The sequence below is a fragment of the Aspergillus pseudodeflectus genome (genome assembly GCF_044049435.1).
Source record: "Aspergillus pseudodeflectus strain CBS 756.74 chromosome Unknown BJX68scaffold_6, whole genome shotgun sequence".
In the NCBI taxonomy this organism is placed as follows: domain Eukaryota; kingdom Fungi; phylum Ascomycota; class Eurotiomycetes; order Eurotiales; family Aspergillaceae; genus Aspergillus; species Aspergillus pseudodeflectus.
Genome location: NW_027263782.1, coordinates 536,039 through 559,732, shown reverse-complemented (window position 1 = coordinate 559,732; position 23,694 = coordinate 536,039). Strand labels below are relative to the sequence as shown.

General features: G+C 52.7%; 7 protein-coding genes across 7 annotated transcripts; 4 read left to right on the top strand and 3 right to left on the bottom strand.

Annotated features, from left to right (window-relative positions):
* The first annotated feature begins 948 nt into the window (after positions 1-948).
* BJX68DRAFT_178611 (putative C2H2 transcription factor (Con7)) lies at positions 949-3,223 on the top strand. Its single transcript, XM_071037173.1, has 6 exons — positions 949-1,075; positions 1,232-1,379; positions 1,440-1,691; positions 1,779-2,020; positions 2,218-2,398; positions 2,609-3,223. Exons 2-6 carry the CDS (start codon positions 1,343-1,345, stop codon positions 2,962-2,964), a joined length of 1,068 nt encoding a protein of 355 aa, XP_070903081.1. The 5' UTR covers positions 949-1,075; positions 1,232-1,342; the 3' UTR covers positions 2,965-3,223.
* Positions 3,224-5,584: 2,361 nt separating this feature from the next.
* On the top strand, positions 5,585-9,120 carry BJX68DRAFT_178522 (uncharacterized protein). The gene is made up of 2 exons (XM_071037172.1): positions 5,585-6,538; positions 6,628-9,120. The coding sequence occupies exons 1-2, from the start codon at positions 5,840-5,842 to the stop codon at positions 8,884-8,886; spliced, it is 2,958 nt and encodes a 985-aa protein (XP_070903080.1). The 5' UTR covers positions 5,585-5,839; the 3' UTR covers positions 8,887-9,120.
* Positions 9,121-9,180: 60 nt separating this feature from the next.
* BJX68DRAFT_178512 (Yip1 domain protein) lies at positions 9,181-10,731 on the top strand. Its single transcript, XM_071037171.1, has 4 exons — positions 9,181-9,476; positions 9,593-10,010; positions 10,072-10,221; positions 10,284-10,731. Exons 1-4 carry the CDS (start codon positions 9,389-9,391, stop codon positions 10,531-10,533), a joined length of 906 nt encoding a protein of 301 aa, XP_070903079.1. The 5' UTR covers positions 9,181-9,388; the 3' UTR covers positions 10,534-10,731.
* Positions 10,732-11,542: 811 nt separating this feature from the next.
* BJX68DRAFT_253060 (uncharacterized protein) lies at positions 11,543-17,407 on the top strand (the record flags this gene model as incomplete). The annotated part of the gene is made up of 7 exons (XM_071042653.1): positions 11,543-11,576; positions 11,766-12,238; positions 12,298-12,823; positions 12,878-13,185; positions 13,886-14,695; positions 14,738-16,937; positions 16,977-17,407. The coding sequence occupies 7 exons, from the start codon at positions 11,543-11,545 to the stop codon at positions 17,405-17,407; spliced, it is 4,782 nt and encodes a 1,593-aa protein (XP_070903078.1).
* Positions 17,408-17,517: 110 nt separating this feature from the next.
* Positions 17,518-20,663, bottom strand: BJX68DRAFT_178418 (uncharacterized protein). Its single transcript, XM_071037169.1, has 3 exons — positions 19,102-20,663; positions 18,207-19,000; positions 17,518-18,148 (listed from the first exon to the last, which is right to left on the bottom strand). The coding sequence occupies exons 1-3, from the start codon at positions 20,212-20,214 to the stop codon at positions 17,866-17,868; spliced, it is 2,190 nt and encodes a 729-aa protein (XP_070903077.1). The 5' UTR covers positions 20,215-20,663; the 3' UTR covers positions 17,518-17,865.
* A 957-nt stretch (positions 20,664-21,620) lies between these two features.
* BJX68DRAFT_178504 (uncharacterized protein) lies at positions 21,621-22,194 on the bottom strand. The gene has a single exon (XM_071037170.1). It carries the CDS (start codon positions 22,099-22,101, stop codon positions 21,808-21,810), a length of 294 nt encoding a protein of 97 aa, XP_070903076.1. The 5' UTR covers positions 22,102-22,194; the 3' UTR covers positions 21,621-21,807.
* On the bottom strand, positions 22,001-23,641 carry BJX68DRAFT_229038 (uncharacterized protein). The gene has a single exon (XM_071038958.1). The coding sequence runs from the start codon at positions 23,103-23,105 to the stop codon at positions 22,614-22,616; it is 492 nt and encodes a 163-aa protein (XP_070903075.1). The 5' UTR covers positions 23,106-23,641; the 3' UTR covers positions 22,001-22,613.
* Positions 23,642-23,694: the final 53 nt, after the last annotated feature.

The following is a 23,694-nucleotide window of genomic DNA, read 5'->3' as shown; positions in this document are numbered from 1 at the left end:
CCGCTCCCACCTGGGCAGAGAGTGCAAAACGAGCAAATGAGATTTCATCCTCCAGGCGGCCCCACAGAAAAACCGTGACCATACCAAAACCAACCCCCCTTTACCACTTTGACTGCGTATTACACTCCTGTCAGGACCTTCTGTTCTCCCTGAATTTTTTTTTTCTTTTAATTTCACCCTCTCCGTTATTGACCACTTTGCCATCTTCGCCTCCAAGGCTCCAGCTTCTCTTTGCGAGAGGAAAGAGGACGAAAATTACGGGCCCACGCGCCGCTCCACCGTATCCTCGGATCCCACGAGGTGCTCGCAGACTCAGGCTGCCCGCTGTGCGTTTTTTTCTCCTCTCAAAAGTGCTGGAATGATCGAAGAACGAGGGCTCCTGAACTCTTTAAGACGCGCCTTTCCTGCTCAGGTCTGGTTCTCCCGGGTCGAGTCAAACCATCTTCTCTCCGGTCTCTTTTAGGGCGATTGTGCGACCCAGCTTGCCACTTGGATCGAGGCATCGTCTCCTGCCCTATCACCCTTTTGAGCTGGTGGATTTCACTCTATATCTTAGCTCCCCTCTTGTAAAGTGGTGATTTGACTATTATTTCCACTTTTTTTTTTCTTTTCGCGCCTGGCTTGGCTTCCTCCACCGGACCGCAGAGCGCAGTCGTCCCCCCTTCCTGGAGCTGGCTGCTGTCGTGCCTACCGCCACCTGCAAGAGCCATTCCCCGTCACCCTAAAAGGCGACTAAGTGATTAAGCATCGCGACCCAACGCTGTCTGCACCTCCTCCAGGCTTCCGCGACCAAAACATTCAATTTTCAGGTCCGGCCGTCTATAGTATCGTTACATTTCGCATCGCCAACCCGGTGGTAATTTTTAATCGCTTGAGTTGGAGGGCTCTGGAGCTGTTTTCGCGCCCATAATTTACGCGTCGATCCTTCCTTTATTTTCTTTCCACCTCCTCTCGGCCTCTGCCACTGCTGCACTTCTTATCCATCAGCCAACTCCCGATCCTGAACGTGCCTGTTGTTCCTGAACACCGCACAGTCACACACGGCCCCCTCCCTCCCTCCAACCACACTAAGCCTGTACGTTCCAACAAGAGGGGATCTCCAAGACTCTTCCGCCCACGGGATCAGGCTAGGATCTCTTCCCCAAACCAATCCTCTTCCCCATTTCCATATACTACCACCACCTGTCGCTTCGGCACAGCCTGCCCGTTTTCTTATTCTTGCGTCCACAAGCTCATTGTGTCGTTGCGACGCGTCTATCAGCAGGCACGCGAGGCTAGCTTGGAGGAACACCAGGGATATCCTTTTCCCGTCCAGTAGCGGCGACTCTTGTGTACCTATTATATGGACAACAGGCCTGCTTCCGAGTACGCGCAGTCAGGTTCGCACACACCATATCCACCACCGTCCACCGCGACACATTCTGAATTCACAGCCGCAGACCAGCCATCTGCTGCTGCCACTGCTCAATACACGCCCCAGCCTGAGTCTCGCCCAGGCCCTCAGTACACTCCGCAACCAGAGGTCCGCCCCGGAACTTCGTCCAACACACCACAGTCGGACTACAGTCTAAACCAGCCGCCTCCCGCCGCGCGCTCTCCTGCCTACCCCGAATACCTGGCCCGCCCACCTCAGTACCATCACGCGCCGAACTCCCAACCCGGCGGTGCGGCAGGTATGGCTCAAGCAACAAGTCCGTCCATGAACACCCTGAATGATGGGCAGCCAAATGGCCATCGCAATCACTCGAACGTGAAGTCTGACGCGGACGTTCCTATAGATCCCTCGATCGCGGCATCCAGCCCCACCTATCCTCCTCCCTACTCGCCTTATCAGCCTCAGGGCCACGACATGGCTCAGTACCCGGGCCACCCGCCCCCTCCGCCTCCACAGATGTATGCGCGCCCAGATTGGCATGGGTATGGGCAACATCAGCACGGTCTTCCTGGACCATACAATGGCCCTGCCACAACGGTTGGTCCCGCCTCCCCTGCAGCGACCGCAGGGCCGCGCCCTGGCCAGGTATGTTTTTGATGATTTTTGTGGCGTCTATTTCCAAAGGCTGCGCAATTCTTGTCGATTGTTGTCTTGGGACGCCCCCTGATTTGTCGGGGTTGCGGTCGGGCTACCTCCCAGGACGTGGAGATGCGGGCGCATTATCTCATCAAAACATCTTTGATCTGTCCCTTTGGTGCGGATTACTGACAGGTGATCCATAGGTTTACTCGTTTGTTCCAATTCCTGGCGCTCAGCAACACAAGCGACCCCGTCGCCGCTACGAGGAGATTGAACGTATGTACAAGTGCGGATGGAATGGCTGCGAAAAGGCTTACGGCACACTGAACCATCTGAATGCGCACGTTACGATGCAATCGCACGGAGCGAAGCGAACCCCCGAAGGTGAGCATACACTGTTTTTTCCCCCATCATCTGGCATACACATTTGCGCGCCGCTAGCCACAGTTGTGATGGTTGGGCTAGTGCGGGTTGCGGCACGCGCTAGTCGAGTTACACAGCTTTAGCGTTGCGGATCGCAGTAGCGCTAGAACTTACCGAGGATCTCAACCCTAGTATTGAGTGACGAATAATGTTACTGACTTATAACCTCAGAGTTCAAGGAAATCCGAAAGGAATGGAAGGCCCGGAAGAAGGAGGAGGAAGCCCAGCGCAAGGTTGCCGAGGAGCGTGAGCGTGCCGCTGCCGCCCAGGCTGCTCAAGCAAACCAAGTTGACGCTCCCAACCCAGCAGACCCCTCACAGGGTGGCCAGCCTCCTGCTTACCCTGGCGGAGTGCGGCCACAGCTGCCTCCGATCGGGTACCAGCCTGCTGAAGGCCAGGTGCCTGGTCAATACGGCGCTGGCGCTGGTGGAATGGTCTACCAAAACAACGGACAGATGGGATACCCCCCAAACTACCCTCACTCGCCCTACGGGCAGAGCGGCCAAGTGTACCAGCAACGTAAGTAGTCAGCCCTTTTATGTTTGCATTGTTTAGGGCCGGGCCGTCAGAAAAAGAGCGAAACATGTGAGAAACAACGACACGCTCTTCAGCAAAAGATTTGAAACTGCATGGTTACAAAAAGAAGGTCCTTGGGTCTATTGCTTCAGGGTATGTAGCTGATCGATGTTGGCGTCGCAGAAAACCAATCGACCAGCTACCCGCAATAGATGTCCCTCTTCACCTTTCCCTTTTGAGGTTGCATGTTCTAATACCTTCACATCAATACCCCTCCTCTAATCCCACATCGCCGCCTCCGGGTCTAATTTATTGAGATCTTGCGCACATGATACCATTCCGGGCCTCGATTTGCTCCAGTCAAAAAAACGGCCTTGCGACTCATGCTTCTGTCCTCGTCATGTTTGAATTTTTTTTCCCAGTTTACCTTTTCTTTTCTCCTTTGTTCCTCGCTGTCGAATTAGATGGTTGCATGAGAAAGAAAAGAATGATTCGACTCTCTGCAGGTACTTGACTATGGAAATGTGATATGGGATGTCTGGCGGGGCGATCTGCATTAGCTACGGTGCTTTATCCCACCTGTGAATTATGTCGTTTTGTCGACAAACTCTCTTATATGTTGTTTGATCTGTGCTCTCCTTCTCTCTATGACCTGTTTCAATTCATGTGCAATATCCCCTGTGTTTCTTCTTTTCTCTATCTCTGCGCACGGTCTTGTCCTGCGTATGCTCTGAATGGCAGAGCGGTCGATGTTACGAATATGTCCAGTCAAGCTCTTCTCTCACCTCATCATCATACTTTTGGTCTATTACCCAGCAGTTGCAGCTCGCGAGCGGACGCCGACGACGGGCCGCCGCGCTATGCCAATATATATGTTCCACCTCGTCCGTGTTTGCGTCAGAAGCGCCGAGTGTCAAAGCTGAACAGTTCCTGCATTAGCAGCAATAACGGCCGTTAGCAGCAGGATTATCATACTCTAGCCTAGCCGCTGCAACGGCCATTAGTACGCTTGTACTGGAAACCCCTCCGATTCGACCAGAGCCCACAAATGCCAAACAATGGGCCAAAATGACAGATCACCAGCATTAGTGGTGTGACTTGAGCAACGCTAGACGCTAGACTCTAGAGGCGAGACTAGAGCCTGTCGCCTGTAGTTTACTAGTTTGAGTAGCCAGTGGTGACACAAGGGCTAAAGCCACTGAGCACAGCCGGTCTTGGTATGTACATGCGTACGCCGCGGGCGTTGGAAGAGACTAGACTAGACTGGACTAATGTATGCGCGGGGCGCGGGGCCGGGGCGTTATTGCTGCTGGATGCTTGGACTCTGCATTGCACTGTGGCCTGTGGCCTGTGGCCTGTGCAGATGGACATGCAGTTCGGTTTAGGTTGGTTCGTATGGGACTAGTCACACCTTGACAGGTTAAGTGGACTAGTATCGCAGATTCAAAGCTAGCTAGTTAAACTAACCCGCGGCCTGCCTTACTAGCGGTTACCTAGACTATGTTTTGAATTTTCCGGGGTGGCCACTATTGCCGACATGCTCTAATACGTACATACAAACTCTACTAAGAAGGTTGCGTTGCCGGGCCGCAGCCGCAGCCGTCGCCGTGGCATGGGATTGCATTGGCCCTGTCCCTTGCACCGTGCACGACTAGAATCTTACCATAGACTTCTACCTAGGTATGTAGGGGAGTGCACTAGTAAAGTAAACCCTCGGGAGTCGAAACTACTAGTAAAGTAACCATCTTTGGGGCCCGGGGAGGAAATCTTGGTTCGGGTGTCAGGGCCTAGGACTAGGCTTGCCGCTGGCAGCCCGTTTTTTAGGGCCCGCTGAGGGGGGTGGAATGGGATGGCGTGGCTAAAAGGCTAAACGTTAGATTCTAGACTAACGCTAGTCAAGAGTTACTTGTCAGAGATTCGGGGATATTAAGGTGCGGATGGACTACGGAGTATGGCTTGGGCTAGAGGCTAAAGGGTAGAGCCGAGACTCGAGAGGTCGATCATACTAGGGAGTCGTGACAAGTGTACTCCGTCTGTGCGTTTCGCCACTGGCTGTTTGTCATTTTGAAACTGGAACTGAGACTGGAACTGGGTGGTGCTAGGCTCGGTTTCGGAATCGCCGGATCGTCTGGTATTGAGATCAGGGTGGAAGTATGGGACTTCGACTCGGCAGATTCGGATGCGAGGGGACCGAGTGGTTCTGGTTGGGCTAGTGAGTTAGTCGTGGATGGTTTAGTTGACTCTGGGTATATCTGTATGTACTTCTGCAGTGGCAACCAGTTTATCGTCCGCGCAGTGTTTTGTGTTTGCCCGCAAAAGAATTGAGGGATCTTTTGGTTTGACTGGAGAAATCGAAAGTCTTGTCTTGTAGTTGTGCTTTTGTGCTTTGCGCCGTCGGAGTCAAGTACCAAGCAATTGTGTGATGAGATCCGGGCAAAGACACGTTATACCATAAAGAAAGACCATTTCCTGGACATTATACGGAGTATATCGCCTAGTGAAACCTCGATTACTGATTGGCAAAACACTGGGAGTGGATGTTTGTATTGAAGAATCTATGGTCACGTGCTGATACGGTCTGGGCCTGTTATCCTGCGCTAGTGATGATTTTCCAGCATCGCAATCGGCGTGGCCATTTTTCCTCATTGCTAGAATCCAGCAGCATCCAACTTTTAACGCTCCTTGTTCATTTATTCCTTTTTTATTTGCTTTCAGCGACCTGCAGAAAATATAATCCGCTAATTGACTACCAACGACCTTCCTTCGTGTACGATTTTTCAATTCCGCTCGCTCCAGTCGTGAACGTTTCAAACTCCGCGCGCCACGGGACCAGATCGGTTCTGCCAGTATAAAATCGCATCATCGCCGCTTCGACTCTCAGAATAGATGCTTCGCTGCAGCCATGCCACTGCTCTTCGAACGCGGTTTCCCTCTGGTGCGGCCCTAAGGGCGCCTCTAAGCTTGCAATGGGCAAATGCTCCGCGGAGCTGTTCTCCGCTCGCGCCGGCCCTCAAAACCGCGCAGACAGCCGTTACCTCCCTCACGGCACAATCTCAAATACGGCTCTTGAATTATTGGTCTAATCTTGAACGCAGTCTAAGAGTCAAAGAGGATGATACACTCGGCGAAGAGGATGGACCTAGAGACGAGGATGCAGTCGCAGATGAGGATAAACGCACGCACGGAGGTCTCACAAAGCATGTCGAGGCTCAATCTACGACCTGGTCTAAACCTCACAGGCCTTTTACCCGCAAGCGACAAGTCGGAAAAGAAGGCGCCGAGATTTTTGGGCCGTGGACTCCCCGCAAGATCAGGGAAAATGATCCGTTGTTTCAGATCGCAAGTAATAAGATCCAGAAGATTCCTTCGAAGGCGGCAGAGATGGAGTTGAGATGGATAAAGGATCGGACAATGCTAACGGAGCGGGTAAGGCGGCTACTCTCGCAGGGCGATGTGTTGCTGGCTGCGACGCTTGTGCGTATGGCGCAGCGTGAGAGATTGGATTGCGTAGTTGCTTGGAATCAGATCCTGGCTCATTGTATGAAGGCGGGGAGTCCGATGGCTGCATGGAAGTTTTGGAATGATGTGGGTTTCTCCTTCCCTCTCCTCGCTCTGTCTGTTTTGTTTACACTTGCTTTTAAAGGGGCGCTTTTACTAACTGGTGGATGATGCAGATGAAAAAGCGCGGTGTTCTACCCAGCGAATTCTCGTATACGATCATGCTGGATGGGTTCAAAAATAGTGAGCCCCAGCCGGGCTTCCACCCAGTGACGCAGGCACTTAGGCTTTTCCAGCAGTTAAGGCTGCCCTCTTCCAAAATCAAGCCGAACATCATCATGACCAACGCCATGTTAAGCGTTTGTGCGCGCCACAATCATCTGGATACGATTTGGGAAATCGCTGGAGAACTTCCCGAGGAAGGGCCGGGATCCCCGGACGACATTACCTATACCATCATCCTGAACGCCATCCGTGGCTCGCTTCATCAGGATCTTGCCCACTTATGGGCCAATGATGAGCTCAAAGTCCACCGCCGAAGGCTCTTGGCCTTGACAGAGGGTAAGAGAGTATGGACTGATGTTGTATACCGGTGGAAACAGGGGCAGATTGAGATGAAGAATCAGCTTGCTTCTGCCATGGCAAGTCTTCTCCTAGAAGGTCCCATGGATCGCCACATGCACGAAGTGTTCTATCTCTACCACCAGACCACAGGGATTCCTATCCTTTCCGGAAAGCCTTCTGATGCCCCGTCGCAGAGATCCAAGGCCTCTAGAAGTAAGGCTGTTCGGAGCCCAGAAGCTGTTCCATTCGTTAATGAATCTGGGGATTACATCTCGCTCGGAAAAGATATAGAGCCCGAGGAACTGGCCGAGGTGGAAGCGGAGGAGCAAAATGGTTTCAAGGATATCTTCAACCCCGTTGTTTCTCCAGATGCTCAGCCATATTCACTGGAGCGCGGCATACCCCCGGACCCCCCATCTACAGGCCCAAACTACATGCCCTTAACCCCCGGGGATCTGTCGCTCATTATGAGGGCGGCGTTGCTTACACAGGAGTGGGGAACTACCGGCAAAGGTTACTGGAATCATCTTACACTGGACGACGTCCCTTACCGTGTCACCCCGGACGAAGAGTGTTACAAAGCGTATCTACGCATTCTCCGCATCAGCCGCTCTAGCCGTATGGCAGTCGATGTGATCCGCTCCCAGATCATCCCATCCGGCGTAGTCGAAGGCGTCTACTTCCACATCGCGATGGGCGTCTGTCGGCGTGACCGCAACAACTACATGGTTTTCAAGCACGCTAGCGAGTTACTGTCCATGATGGATAAGCATCTCATGATCCCCGACACCCGAGCCGTAAACGGATATTTTGACCTCGTCCAGTACCTTGAAGCTACGCCGGAAGCGCTTCTCGATCTGGAGGATCTCGACGCGATCAAACGGGGCCGATCCAAGGGCCTACTTCGCGCCGATATCTCCAACTTCTACTCAAAGCAGGTCCGCGAGCTACAAGTCGCCCTTGAGCTCCTAGCGATCGAAAAGCTTCAACCAATCATCGCCTCGCTCAAGGTCGCCTTGGACGAGGTCATCGACGGGCCACCCGAGCTGTTCCGCCAGCCGGGCGCCGACCAGGGTCCGCCTGTGCGTGACGGTCCAATGGGCCACACTTTAATCACATTATTGACGCGCATGCGACAGCTGATTGACAATGTTCTGAAATATAGTGTACCAGGACAAATTTCTGAGGAGGCTCGCAATCAGCTCAAAAAGCAGTCGTTGGCACTGCGCAAATACTCTAAAATGGAGATCTTTGAGCGGTTTCGCCATAGGATTATTCATCCGACTAAGGAGCAGCGTCGCAAATTTGCCGCGCACCTCCAAGCAGCGGTAGAGGCTAGAAAGAGGCGAGATTCTGGAGTGGATACTGCAGAGCTAAGCTCTGAGGTGTCATCGTCTCAGTTACCACCTTTCAAGGTTCCGGAGTCTCAGTTGCCCACGTCTCCATCAGAGCATCCTTCATTGCAGGAATCTCAGTTTGAAGCGCCCCAATCGCAAGTCTCTCAACCTCAGGAGACCCAGCCACCGGAGACTCGGGCTGAGGAGCCTCAACTCGAGAAATCCCAGTTGGAGGAGGCTAAAGTCGAAAATCTCCAAGAGATTCTATGGGAGCAGATTCTATCTCCGCAGCCTCGAGCCGAGGAGATTGCCCAATCCGAAATGCCTCAGCCCCGAAAGGCTCAGTCTCAGAATCCGTTGCCACAAGAGGTTCAGGCCGAGGAGCTTGGATCTCGAGAACAACCCCAGGACTCTCTTTCTGAGACAGCACCACCACAGGAGCCTCACGTCGAGGAAGCTCTATCTAGGGCACCTCATTCCCCAGAGCCTCAATCCGATGAGACTCAGGCCAAGGAACTCCGGTCTGATAAATGACGACTATTAGGCAAACTCTCTTCTCTTGTATCTAGTTGATATCGCATCTTGTGGCGTTTGTGTGGTTTTGGAAGCCGGGTATATGTATAATAAAGTCTGGCCTGTGTACCTCTACCATATTTTCTGTACCGGTAGAAGATCTCAGTCATCGATTTTCATCAATTCGAACATTCTACTCTACCTATAGTTAGTAGGAGTGTACGGACGAATTTTGTCCGCCTCAGGCATCAGGCAGCAAATTCAAAGGTGCGTACGTAATGGGCGGAAAGCCACTCTAGCCTCTCCGAGGACCCAAGCCAAACAGCCCAGGAGCTGCACGAGGGATCAACGAACTCCGCATCATCTTCTTTATCTTTGTCCGAAGTCGATTTCGAGACATCGCGCCGACTCTTAACGCTGCAAGCTCTCTGGTAGAGCAGATTATGCACCACCTTTTGCGATAGCTTCTGCTGAAACCGAACCGGCCCTTTCATTATACCTGCCTAGCTTACACAAGAGCACCATGGCGAGCTCAACACCGTACTATGCTCACGATGACTTACGCGACGACGAGTCGATATTGGATGACGGGGTTATCGAAGCTGATGATGGTTAGTTACATCTACTCTTTCTTTCAAATGCGTCGGAAGGGCATGCGCCATGTTCTTTCTGCCTGGGCTCCGCATATCCGAGTCGTAATCACTAGCTAACCTCACTTCTCTCACAGCAATCGACGCAGATGACCCCCTCCACGAGACAGATAGAACACCACTAAGAGGCAACATCCAACCCGACAGCTCCTCCAGCTCCCGCGGCGGCAGCGGCAACAACCTCTCGAGCGGGTACCTCACATCCCGCATCCCCGGCGAAGACCGCCGCGCGCCGCAAAACACCATTGACGAGAGCGTTTGGCAGACGCTCTCCCGCGATCTTCTCGCGGTATGGGAGAAGATGCGCCAGGTGCTCTACCCGAAGTACCTGGTCGGCGGGATCTTGTCGCGCGGCGGAGGTGGAATTGGTGCTGCGGAACGGGGCGAGGCGACGGGCTTTGGAGGCGGCGTGCGGAATGTGCTGGGGAGATGGCCGGATGCCGATGTTGTGTTGCAGGGTGGGATGAGCGAGGGGCTGAGGGATTGGGATCTTTGGTGAGTCTTGGCTTCCTCAGAAGCTGTGTCGGATAGGAGTATTATGCTGACTACGGTATAGGGGCCCGCTTATTTTCTGCCTGCTGCTTAGCATGTTCCTCTCTCTGGCAAAGGGAGATCAGTCGGATGTGGTGTTCTCGGGCGTCTTCTCCCTCGTGTGGATCGGGGAGGCTGTTGTGACATTGCAGATTAAACTGCTTGGCGGGAATATGTATGCTCCCTTCCTTGTTTCCCTGGGCCTGCATACGAGTCTGAAACTAACGCTGCGTCTAGCTCCTTCTTCCAATCCGTCTGTATCATCGGTTACACGCTCTTCCCGCTGGTTATCGCCGCCTTGCTCAGCGCCCTGGGTCTCCCGACAATCGCCCGGATACCGGTCTACCTAGTTTTGATCGCATGGTCATTGGCTGCCGGTGTAAGTATCCTTGGTGGCTCGGGCGTCCTGCGAAACCGCGTGGGAATCGCGGTATATCCCCTTTTCGTCTTCTACATTGCGATCGGGTGTCTCTGCTTCATCAGCTAGAGGTCTTGAGAGTGACGCGGTGCAACATGTGCTTTGTTCTGAGGAAGCCTCGAAGCCGGATGGGGGAAGTTCAACGAGACCGGCGTCTGGAATATGGTGCTATCATCTCAAGGCGATTGCAGCTTTAGTATCCATGCTATTTTCTGTGCTCTGTAGAATAAGATGCTAGAATTCTTCGTCTGTACCACGATATGGGATATCCACCAAGAACTAGTCAGTAACATACTCTAGATATATCCAAGGGAGAGCGCGACAATTTATAGCTATGGCCATCAGAACGGAGCCTTTATCTGCGGGGCGGAGCGAACGCCGGACCGGGTGACGGTGGCTCCGGCGAGCGACAACACAGCACAGCAACGCAACCGTTTGCTTCTTCGTTCGAGGCCACACTCTCGCCCGCTCGCCTCTCCACCTTGTCACCTTCTCCCCTCGATTCCTGCTTTGCCTTCCGCGAAACTCGTGACTTAGCTTTGTCGTCTCTATTTGCATAGAGGGTGGATTCTGCGATCCTTTCCTACGGTCCTTAGACGCTGAGCACTCGTCATCGAGCTTGTTGCCGCTGAGCTCGTGTGATTCATCCCACCACGGCCTACGAAATTCGACGGGTTTCGTCGACGACTGGGCGATTCACATACTCCTCTTCATTTATAGCCACCTAGTTTGTTGCTACGGGGTTTTGGGTCTGTTGAGAGAGGATAGTGGTAAGTAAGCACTTTGTTTGCGCCCTCCCACATGCGGACGGGAGCTCTATCCAGACGCTGATGAGGGCGCCAATCTTTGACGTCAGCTACGCCGATGTACTGCTTTATTTATAGGACGAACGACGTGGTTCCTTGAAGCCTGAAGCTAATGTTTCAGGTAAAATTCAGTCGAAGTGGATATCAACACCTCTCAATTGCCAAATTTCGTTCTTGAGCCGCTCGGGTTCAGCTTCGCGTGCGATACACAGACAATTTGATTCTGCGCCACTAGATTTCGATCTCTAGAGTGTTAGACCGGGTTTTTCGGTATGGCGTCGGAGATTCGGGATAAGGAGTTGGAGAGTAAGTTAGGCCCGGGTGTTTTCTGTGATATTGTTTCGTTCTCGGACGAACTGTGCTGATGTGTTTGTCTTCCTTTCAGAGGATAATCAGAACGGGCCTGTTGATCAAAGTATGTGCCATGACTCGGAACAGTTCGGCCAATCAAGCTGTGGATCAGAATAGATTGACTGACAGGTGATTGACGTATAGCTACCACGGACGACTCGCAAGCATCCGATAACGACGGCGGCGAGCGCCCCGTCCGGAACAAGTTAAAAGAAACCTCGATCACGACAGCCCCTAAAACGACGTCCACGACATTCGAGACCGCGCAGGAGGGCGAATCAAGTAGGGAAAGCAGCCGGGGCAGGAAGCGATCATTCGACGACGACGAGATGGAAAATACCGAAGATGAGCCTGGCCATCGGCGGAAGAGATCGCGCGACTCGAGTACAGAGGAACCGACCACAAAGCCTGATGAGGGTCTGGCGCCTGAGCCCGGAAGTACATTGAAGAAGAAACGAAGCAGGGATCAGCTGGATAAGGATGAAAAGACCGAGGAAAAGGGAGAAAAGTCGAATGCTAAGGATAGTACGGAGGGCGGCGCGTCAGCAGGGACACCTGCAGCCGAAGGGCAGCCTGAGAAGAAGCGGCATAGGGACGATTCTCAGGAACGTGGCTCGGTATGTACCTCTATCAGATACAATTTCGTTTAGCAAGGGAAAAACTGACTTCATGATAGGCACCTCTCCCTAGTGCGTTCACGAACACGTCCTCCGTGTCTCCGTTTGGTTCAGTTGGCGGCTCAACATCAACTTCGAAACCAGCAGAAGAGGAAAAACCAGCTACATCATCCTCAGCCTTCGCCTCGTCAAGTCTAGCCGCATTCGCCAGCTCAGAACAGTCCCCCTTTGGGTCTTTGGGGACCTCAACACCTTCTATCTTCAAGTCCTCAGCCGAATCCACGCCGGCAGAAACAACGAAGCCTGCTGCAACCGGATTTTCAGCAGCTACGAAACCTTCAGGCTTTGCAGCATTAGGCTCCGGGTTCTCAGGGTTCAGTGGTGGCTTTGGAGGAGCAGGCTCAGGTGGTGGCTTGACGAGCTTTGCTTCTGCTACTGCACCCAGCGCTCTGGGAAGTACGAGCTCGAAGCCATTCGGCGCTGAAGCCGATTCAGATGACGAGGATGATAAGGAGGATGACGGAGACAGTGAACCGGCCGAGTTCGCAGAGGATAAGACCGACGAGAGATTTTTTGAAAGGCGCAGTAAGTGGCTCACCGCACCAGCTTTCGCACCAAATTGCTAATATACTTGCACAGTCGAGACTGGTGAAGAGGAGGAAAAGACGTACTTCTCCTGCAAAGCCAAGCTTTTCCACTTCTCAGACAAGGAGTGGAAGGAACGCGGTCTTGGCACGTTCAAGGTCAACGTCAAGGTGACAGATGGCGTCGAGGACAAGAAGTCGGCTCGCATGATTATGCGCGCAGATGGAGTCCACCGTGTGATGCTCAACTCGCCCCTGTTCAGGGGCATGACAATCGGCGATGCCACGGGCAAGGAACCGAAATCCAAACAGATCAGCTTGGCGAGCTTGGAAAATAGCCGCACTGTTCCACTCTTGCTCCGGGTAAGTTAAATCATATCAGCTATGCTCAGACTGTCAGCTAACGCCAATGCAACAGACGGGGAGTGAAGACCAGGCCAAGGAGTTATACCGGGTTCTCCAAGATCTGCTGGAGCACCAATGAGCGGAAAATATAACAAAATAATCGACACATGGTCGATGATAAATTGGGCTGTTTGACTTCTGCTCGCGCCTTGGGAAGAATGGCTGGCATTGGGGTTGGGTTGGCTTTTTGCATTGGGAACAGGAGTACAGTGTGCCTGTCCTGGGTTGGCGAGAACGAGCGAGCTACCACTTGGCGGTAGATATTGCTTCTTCTAATATCTATACGTTTCTTTGTCTATACTTGCATATACTCTTTGTCTTTCTCTTGGTTTTCCATTGCATCCACTTCTTCGTGTAGTAGTTTGTGAGGCTATTCCGTATCTGGCTATATTGGCCTATGGGGCACGTGACTTCGCGTCGGCCTCGGGAACGAATTCTTGATCCTTCGTAAAGTTCTCTACTTTACCAATTTATGCACCACAAGCGTCAACCATGGGGCGTCCAGATGGCCGGACCAAGGACGAAATCAACTGCCCCTACAGGCGGCTTACTCAGTGGGAGCCAACCCCACGATGAGCCGGCTCAATCTCGCTCAGATCTCACCACCGACGCGTCGACAGCCACCAAAACCCCCGAAGTAACGGACCACGTACCACAGTCGGTTCAGGAACCGAGCACGCAACGGAAGCGCAAAAGAGCAACAACTAATACGAAGGCTACCAAAGCAGACTCCCCTCTCGCAAAGAGTGACAACTGGAACCCTGAGCAACTTTCTCCCTCGACAGATCCATCAGTCGAAGCGCCTCAACCCGGTAAGAAGACGAAGAAGTCAACCTCTACGCCGAAACAAAAGCAACAAAAGAAACAAGAACAACCGAAACGAAAACCCGCTTCATCATGGCCAGACATGTTCACGAAACTCTCACGCACTCACCGCGCTTTGAACCTGGTGTATACGTTCTGCTGCACGCGGAAGCATTTCGCCACGACTTTCGAGAATATCAAAAACGCTGTCCAGGCGCAGACGGGCGGGGAACCTGTCACCGTGGAGGACATTGCGAGAGTCAAGGTTCTTATACCTCGCGCGATACGACTCGAGTATGTGGATGAGGCGAAGCTGGAGGTTCTGAGTGCCGGGGAAAGAGAGGAGGTCAAGGGTTTCGGGAGGGGAAGTGGTGGCATCGACATGGAGGAGGAAGCTGAGTCTATAACACATGCTTTGCTATTTGAGTTTCTCGACGGCGATTTGAAGAGGGAGAAGAAAGACGGAACTTCGGCCCGGAGGGACAAGGATGATGATATGAAGATGCCGGTTTTCAGCCAGAAACAGATGCTGTCGCTGATCGAGAAGCGGGGTCAGAAGTTCTCGGATGCGGTGGATGCGTTCCTTGTTCGATGTGAGGACGAGAGTTTGGATCCCGTCATGTTGCTTGAGAGCGAGAAGGACGCTTATATCCCTGAACCCCCTGTTGCTGATGGTGACGGGCCTGCTCCACGTAATTCGTCGAAGATATTGGGACCGATTCCCAAAGACCGAAAGACAATGGCTGAAATAATTGAAGAAATACGCGCGCTGGACTGGTATACGGGGCAGATTGTGCCTGAGGGCCACCGAGCGTTTGATGCGCAGCCTGCCATCTACGGGGACTTGAAGTTTGCGCTGTCGCAGGATCTTGTGAATGCGCTCTACAACACGAAGGGGATAACGCGGTTCTATTCGCATCAGGCGGAGGCGATCAATCACTTGCACGATGGACAAAACGTTATCGTGTCGACGTCAACGAGCTCTGGAAAGTCGCTCATCTACCAAGTTCCCATGCTCCACGAACTGGAACAAGATCCTAAGAGCAGAGGCATGTACATATTTCCGACGAAAGCTCTCGCACAAGACCAGAAACGGAGTATGCAAGAGCTTCTCCAGTATCTTGATGGTTTACAGGGTACGCTCGTTGAAACTTTTGACGGCGACACGCCCATGGGGAATCGCAATGCCATCCGCGAAGACGCACGCATTATCTTCACAAACCCGGATATGCTACACATTACAATTCTCCCGCAGGAAAGCTCGTGGCGATCGTTCCTCCAGAACCTCAAGTTTGTCGTCGTCGACGAACTTCACGTCTACAATGGCCTTTTTGGATCGCATGTGGCCTTCATCATGCGCCGCCTCCGCCGTATCTGTGCTGCTGTTGGGAACCGTCACGTCAGGTTCATATCCTGCTCCGCTACCGTGGCAAACCCGGAAGACCACATGAAGGCCATATTCGGCGTCGACGACGTTCGGCTCATTGACTTCGATGGTTCCCCGTGCGGCCGGAAGGAGTTCCTCTGCTGGAATACGCCGTTCAAGGACCCTACCGACCCGACATCCGGACGTGGAGACAGCGTTGCCGAAACCGCGCGGCTGTTCTGCCAGCTTATACTCAGAGGCGCGCGAGTCATTGCCTTCTGTCGGATTCGCAAATTGTGCGAGGTTCTGCTTCAGGCAGTAAGGAACGAATGCAACCGGCTCGAGCGGCCAGAGATTGGGAAACTCATCATGGGGTATCGCGGGGGATACAGTCCTCAAGATAGGAGGAGGATCGAGTCGGAGATGTTCCAGGGCCAATTGCTCGGTATCGTCGCGACCAACGCGCTTGAGCTCGGCGTTGATATTGGCTCCCTTGACGCTGTCATTACGCTCGGATTCCCGTACTCGATCTCCAATCTCCGCCAGCAAAGTGGCCGCGCAGGCCGCAGAAATAAAGACTCGCTCTCCATCTTAGTAGGCGATCGATATCCAACTGACCAATACTACATGCGCAACCCAGAAGAACTCTTCTCAAAGCCCAATTGCGAGCTTCAAGTCGACCTTTTGAACGAACTAGTCCTAGAGGGACACATCCAATGCGCAGCATTCGAAATGCCGATAAAGCCTGACCTAGACGAGACCTACTTCGGCCCTCAGCTCGCAGAAGTTGCAGTGACCCGACTCAGTCGTGACGCCATGGGCTTTTACCACTGCCACGACCGCTTCCGCCCGCAACCCTCACGGTGCGTGCCGATCCGTGATACAGAGGACCAGCACTTTGCCGTCATCGACACCACCAACGCACGCAACGTCGTCCTCGAAGAAGTCGAGGCCTCGCGTGCATTCTTTACCCTCTACGAGGGCGGCATCTTCCTCCACCAGGGCCAGACATTCCTCGTCAAGGAGCTGAACCCAGATCGCTTCTTCGCCCGTGTTGTCCGCGTGCATGTCGACTGGAACACCATGCAGCGCGATTTCACAGACATTGACCCCGTCGAAACAGAGCACATGCGTCCCATAGACCACACCAGTGCCACAAATGCCGACAACAACAATAATAGCCCCGAAGAAAAAGACAAAAATAGTCCAGATACAACCTCCCGCGCCTTCTTCGGCACAGTCCGAATTCACGCCGTCGTCTACGGCTTCTTCAAGATCGACAAGCGCGGCCGCGTCCTCGACGCCGTGGCCGTCGACAACCCGCCCATCGACCTTTTCACAAAAGGCATGTGGCTTGATGTCCCAAAGCGCGCTCTTGAAATTCTCGAATCCAGACGTCTAAACATTGCAGCTGCCATCCACGCCGCCGAGCACGCCGTCCTGTCGCTCCTGCCTAGTTTCGTGATTTCTTCGCCCGGCGACGTCCGCACTGAATGCAAGGTTGCCAAGAAGGAGCTTGGAAAAGGGTTGAAGCGTGCTCGTGCCCATGGGTGGGGTCGGGATGTGATATCTGATGAAGTTGGTGATGAGGAGCTTGACAAGAGGATTGAGCAGCTTCGTCCGCCGGCTCGTCAGCGGCCGGCGAGGCTGACGTTCTACGATGCAAAGGGCGGCTCGTGTGGGTCTGGGATTGCGCGCAAGGCGTTTGAGTTTGTGGATTCGCTTCTTCGTCGTGCGGTGGCGCGCATTGAGGCTTGTGTTTGCATCTCGCCGAAGGGGTGTTTGGAGTGTGTGTGTGATGAGCGGTGTAAGGAGATGAATTCCGTTATGAGTAAGGCCGGGGCGGCGGTTGTGTTGAGGTGTTTGCTTGGGTGGGAGGTTGATGTTGAGTCCTTGCCCTGGGGAGAGGTGGATGACGACGGGGTGGACGAGTTGGGGGAGTTGGCAGGGGGGTTGGAGACAGTCATTTTGGCCAGCGAAATTCCCTGGAGGAGTTCTGAGCCCGTCTGACCTGTACATCACTAGTGTTGATATATAAATAGATCCTACGGCTTGCAGAGGGATGCTCAAAGTTGAACACTCAGGGTGCTCATCTATCATTTCCAAAATTGTAGTGTCCATAAATGGTGCAAACGTATGGGGTATAGTGCGTTGATCAACAGGAATATATATAGAATAGGGAGTGAGGAAGGCGAGACTGGAGTGAGCTGGACTGTGTCTGAGGTGACACAGGGCCAGTGTCCAGTGCGTTTCCGCAAGCTAAGTCAAAGGAGACCGAAGGAATCGGGCGTCGAGCGTCGACTGCTATCAAAAACAGCATATTGTCTCAGAGTCAAATGGCGTGAAAATCGCGGCCAGAGACGGGAAAGAAAAGTACCAGCGCTGGTAGACCGGATTCGGGATGCCTTTCTCTCCAGGTATAACCGAGTGTTTGCGAGGTGATTTATCCAGATGTGGTGGTTGCAGTATTACTTCTTCGGACCTGCAGGTCGCGGCACCTCTGTGTTACCAGCAGGCGGACTAGGCTCGCTTTCAGTGTCATCAAGATTGAGCTTTCCAAAGACGGCCTTCATATCGCGCACGCTTTCTCGGAAGTCATCGCGAGGATTGTTGGTTCGCTCTTCGGTCATCTCGCGGATTTGTCGAATAATTGTTGGATACGCTTCATCGTCTGGGAGCCACCAGTGATTGAGCTCTGGGAGTTGCCAGAGTGCAGCAAGAGCCGCTCGGAACTTCGGCGCAATAACGTACCTAGGAAAGAAAAGGAAGTCAGTTCAGGACTCGTCCGAAGTTCCACATCTGGACTCACCCGCTTTGTTCCATAAGAGCAAATATCCGCCTGCACCACATGAGATGCCTATTATCCCTAGGAAAGAACATGCTGGCCATTGTGATGCTGTTCTTGAAACCGAAAACATATCCTTTTTCCTTATCTGGCCAGCGTTCAATAGTCTCGATCAACCGGGCTTGCTCAAATGATAGAGACATCAATTCCTCCATCGATCCTTGCTGCGTAGCAGTGAGGAACTGAAACTTGTACATGGCCTTGGTGGAGTAATAATCAATCCAGGCGAAGTTTGCATCCCACAAGGGCCCGTAGTGCAATCCGCCGGGAATATATGGATCAACAATATCGTCTCCCGTCAAGGGCTTCTGATCAGGGTAGGTCTGGATGATGTACTGCGTAGCGAATCGGCTAAGAATGTCTCTAACCCGGTCCAGGTTTTGGCCAAGTTGCTCATTCTGAGCTAAGAAGTCTCCAAAGTCAATCATGCCACGCGACAATTTGGCGTACAAGGATGCCATTTCCAGGCCAAAGCGACGGTTGATTGACGATGTCAACGCTAGTTGTTTCTCAATGTCGTCCGGATGATTAGCTGCCTCCTTGGCGTCGTACTCCTCTCGCATGATGTACCAATCTCGGCCTAGAACCATTTCGTTTCCTGAAACAAGACCAGCGACAATATCGAATCGTGCATACCACTCGAAAAGATGCCTGTGAACATCGTCAAAGCTTGCGGATTCGGGTGTAAGAAGTTCGCGTATCAGAACATGAGCAGCTTGATGGTGATCGATCAGATTGACCCAGTCACCTATGAACTCCTACATAATAATAACAAGGTCGTAAGCAGCTGGTCATCTGGAAGCGCTACCGAATGCGTAGAAATCAAGAACGGTAAGAGATCAACGGTTTCGAAACATACCTCGAAAGTCGTCAACACGAGCACTGTTGCCAAGGTTGCCTCACTATATGGCTCGCCTGAGCCTAATGATTTTCGCAAGAGTGATAACGCCTTGTTGTAATATTTGAGGAATGTGTAGAGCTTTGCACCATTGGTTTGCACACAGTGATGATAGGCCGCGAAGCCCACGATTGCGTAGAGCAAAGGTTCATATTGCAAAGCATATTCAAGGAGGGCATCCCTAACGAAGCTGGCACTGCGGGGATTTAGGAAATAATGGCGAAAATTGATCGAATCTCGGTGGTAGGAATAATAAAAGCGTATATCCTCAGGAAGATGAGCCGTACTAGGGTCACCGGAAGAGTCAAAAAAGAGAAACCCGACACTGTCCGAGCGAGCGCTCAATGATCCAAATCTCGATGAGCCGCCCTCGGTCGAGGGAGAGCTACTGTTCTCTTTGCGACCGGGCACAGGGTCAGTGGTCGTGATGACTGGCTGTTTCGCCCTACGACGCCGTAGAGATTGAGCACTCTGCTTCCTCGGCAGCGCCGGCTTCGATCCAGCAGAAGCGGCAATCCCAGTGGTTGACGGTGGTGGTGGTGGTGGTGATTGATGAGTACTCGACCCAGGGCTAGCTCCCACTTCCTCTTCCTCGTCGGCGATGGGTTCCAGAATGCCGGCTTCAACAGGACCAGAAGAATCACTTCCACGGGATTGCGGGCGAGAAGATTTGGTTTTTGTCACGGAACGAGGCGCGGGCTTTGAAGCCGAGCCAGTTGTTGAACTAGGGTAAACGCATTCTCGATTACCCTTTCGGCATCTCTCGCAGGTAGGACGGCTCTCGTCACACTTGATCCGACGGGCTCGGCAAGTAAAGCAGCCGCTCCGCGTACGTTTATGCTTTTTCTGGTCTGGAAGTGGCTGGAGGAGCGATGGTGTCTTGGGAGTGGCTGGTGTGAGAGGTACCGGGGAAATTTGAGGTTGCGTCTGTTGCTGCTGTGCTGAGGAACTGTGCCAGAGCGCAACACCCTCCGAATACTGGTGCTGGCCCAAAATTGAATATGCGGAGAGCGGGGGCGGCTCTTGGATGTAACCTGTCATAGAGCCCTGAGGCGGTTGAAAGGAATGTGCCATGGTGCCAAATGGCAGCTGATTTGCACCCAAAAAATGGAGAAGATGGTGGAAAGAAAGGTCGTCATAAGCTAGAGAAAAGAATGATGTGGGAATAGCTCAAGTCGGGAGGGCGCGAAGATGAGTATGCATCCTTGGTTCCGCGGAGGCAACGCGGTGGCGGGACGGGCAGACACAATGACACGCGGGAGGGGACCAGGAGAGAGGGTGGAAAGTGAGCGGAGGGGGTAAGAGAAGCGACAGCAGGAGGTCTTGGGAGAGTGCCCGATGGGAATGGCCCGGGGATGTTGAAAGAGGAGGAAGAGAAGAAGTCAGATTCAAGATCAGATTCCTGAAGTTGGGGGGAGATCACCGGAAGGGGCAAGTGCAAAGTCGCAGCATCACCAGTTCAAAAGGCTTGGTCCCAAGCTCCTGTGCCTCGTTCTTATTTCTTAACTGACCCGGATATTATACGACTAATATATTCTGATTTATGATTTGGGTTGCTACTAGGTATTTTTACTTTTTCTCATTTTCTGGGACCGTCTCCGATCAACCCTATGGATCAGCGTGTCATCGAGGACAGCGCCATAGTCACCTCGTAGTCGTACCTAGGTACATTCCTGGGGTAAGCGTAAGACTATCTCGGTCAGCTTTGCGACCTTACCTCGACTATCTGAGTCAGAAGCACCGGACGGGTAGCTATACTCCTTGTAGCTCACCCTGCGCAACGGACAAAAGAACTGATCGAGCTGCGGCGAGCTGCGAGCGGTTCCAATTGAGTCCGGGGGTGAAAGCTGATAGCCTCCGAAAGGACCGAGATAGACAGCAATGGAGGGGCAACTAATACTGAAGAAGTATGGTCTCATCCCCTTAGTGGCCCTACCCGGTGGAACTGTTCAAAATGACGGAGGGCAAGTCACATTCTGGGACTCTTTTCCTCCTCGGACTGCTGCTTTGTGATTCGACCATGGAGAATTTATGATGAAACAAAATGCAGGAGCCAAGAGGCCGGCTCCCTGTTCATCTCCGCTCTTATTCTTGACTCGATTGCATTATTCGGTGCATCATATAGGTGCAGTGGGTCATAAATCATCTGCATTGGGTGAACCGCCAGAGCGTCGCTCTTGGGTTTATTATTGCTTGCTTGGAATCGCTGAGGTAAAAAGCAAAAACCTTGACACCACCTTACTGATTCGAAACACCGAAAAGTGGATAGCGGCAAGATCAGATTAGACAACATTCGACAACAGTCGTCAAAAGGGCATGAAATCTGTAGTGCCGAACGGCAGTAAGATCCAGGCGGGAGTAAGCGCTCTTCCCCAAGCGCTTGGGCGACACAGCTATCCTGGACCTGAAGATGAATGTACTCTGCGCTTTTGTATGACCTGACTCGTCACTCAGGCTGTCTGGCTGGGATCCTTGTGCAAATCACCACAGAAACCAACGAATCCGCAGCATGGCTAAGCTTGTCAGCTTCGGGGGTGCGATTTGGAGGAATCTGACCTTGAGCTGTGCAGCCAGGCTTCATCCTTTTGGCCGGGTATTATCCCATGCAGGTGCCGAACTACTCATCCAGCTTGTGGACCCGGAAAAGAACTGAGCCTCGATTGAATCTCAATTCCGACACACAACAAGAAAACAATAAATCACGAGGGGTACTTCTGGATTCAGGCGGAAAACAGATCTCTCCGCGGGATGTGGGCGGGAATCGGCATTTCTGAAGAAGCTCCTGATCGGCACACGTTTTGACAGCTCTCTCTCTGGGATGCCAGGAAGATATCTCTGTCCAGATCTTTCATATAGATAGTGTGGCATTGCGAAAGTCAATCCGGACCATCTTTCTGTTCTTTTTGTTTGGGGTTTTCGGATTTTGCCTCGGAACTGGCGGGTTAATTTCCTGTGTCCCATTCTAACCACGGTTCAACATCCCCCAAATCAAAATAATCAGAGGCAGCACGGACGGAGCGGACGGGGTGGAGGAGCCTCTTTTTCCTGGGAAATTAAGATTCACGTTCATGATCAAGATTCCACATCTGACGGGACCATGACAGTCTTCCAGGATTTCTAGGCCCAGTCTTAGCATGACAGCGGCCAATGGCTGATCAAAGTATAAAAAATACCCTGGTCCTAATACCACCATGCAGCGGCGGCGCATGGCGAAAGGAAAGCAGGACGAGCGCGCTGAGCGCTCTTGTCCCCAGCATGCTGGGCTTCCCCAGCGGCGCAGCGCGAAATACGCTCACGACAACCAAGGCACCAAGACAATGATAAATCAGCCAGTGGACAGCAGAAATGCCAGTTCAGCATGATGATCCCTACCTGTTCCCGGAGGGAAGTCAATCCTTGTCGATGATTGAATTGGCTGCTGGCCGCTGACTATTGATTTCAATACTTAACACCGAAGACCAGTTTAGCGCCGTTTACTGGGACGTGCTGGTTTTTGAGCTTTGACCTCGGGTATGGTGGGTTCTTAAGCTTCCCAGGAGACGAGTCATGAAACAGACTCTTCTTCTTCCGCTTGAAGCTTGAAGATTCCGAGCGGTCCTCTTCAGAGTGAGCTCGACGGTACCAGTTGAGATCTGCTCACTAGTGTCTACCCCGAGCACGTTCAGTCGGTGATCCTTGAATCCATAATACGACCGCAGGATCGGTATCCTGGTAGATATCTGGTAGCCATCCAGCTGGCAACTCGGAGCGCCCAAGATGCCGACTGGGATGATTGGAATCCGGACGCAGCACTTGGCCTTTCTTGCTTGACCCAGACTCCAGTCTCCAGAGTGAGCGATCCACCGGAAACTTAGACATGGCCTAATTTCCATACGTGCATTAGTCGGTGGCAGCACACCATCCTCGCTGTACGTACTTTGTGACGGGTATTTCTCTCCTTGGAATAGGGAACCCTTTCGGGCCATCGTCTTCCGTCGGGACACGATCGTTTGACACTCGAAATCACCACTGACGCGGAATATCACGCATCTGCCTTACGTCGATGGAATGAAACCCGCGAGACTCATGGTCGAAGCGCAGTCGCAAGCTCGTGTGACGAATCTTTTCGAGGTAACGATGGAGAGGTCCGATGAAACAGTGTTCGGCATGTTCTGCGGCTGTCTATCTTCGGTGATGGATCGAAATCAGAGATTGGCTCGAGGATACCGCGAAGAGTTGCACAGGGGACGGGGTTGGCCATACTGCCATCGCAGTATGCATTAGCGATCCTGTGGGGATGGAACATTGGGTTGTCTTGTCGCAGGATCCGATGCACATCCAACAAAAACTCGGGTGTTCGGCACAATATTGCATTGAATGCTGCAGACAATATTGAATGAGAGCAAGGCAGGCTGCGGTCACACTCCAGCGCATTCCAAGTTGTTGACTGCATCTGGCGAGTGCCAGGTGTTGAGGGACGGAAGGTGTTGCTCAAGTGTCACGGGATCTGTATATACTAGACACTTCCGTACTACGAAATCCGCCTCAGCTCAATGCAGTCAGTCCATGTTAATC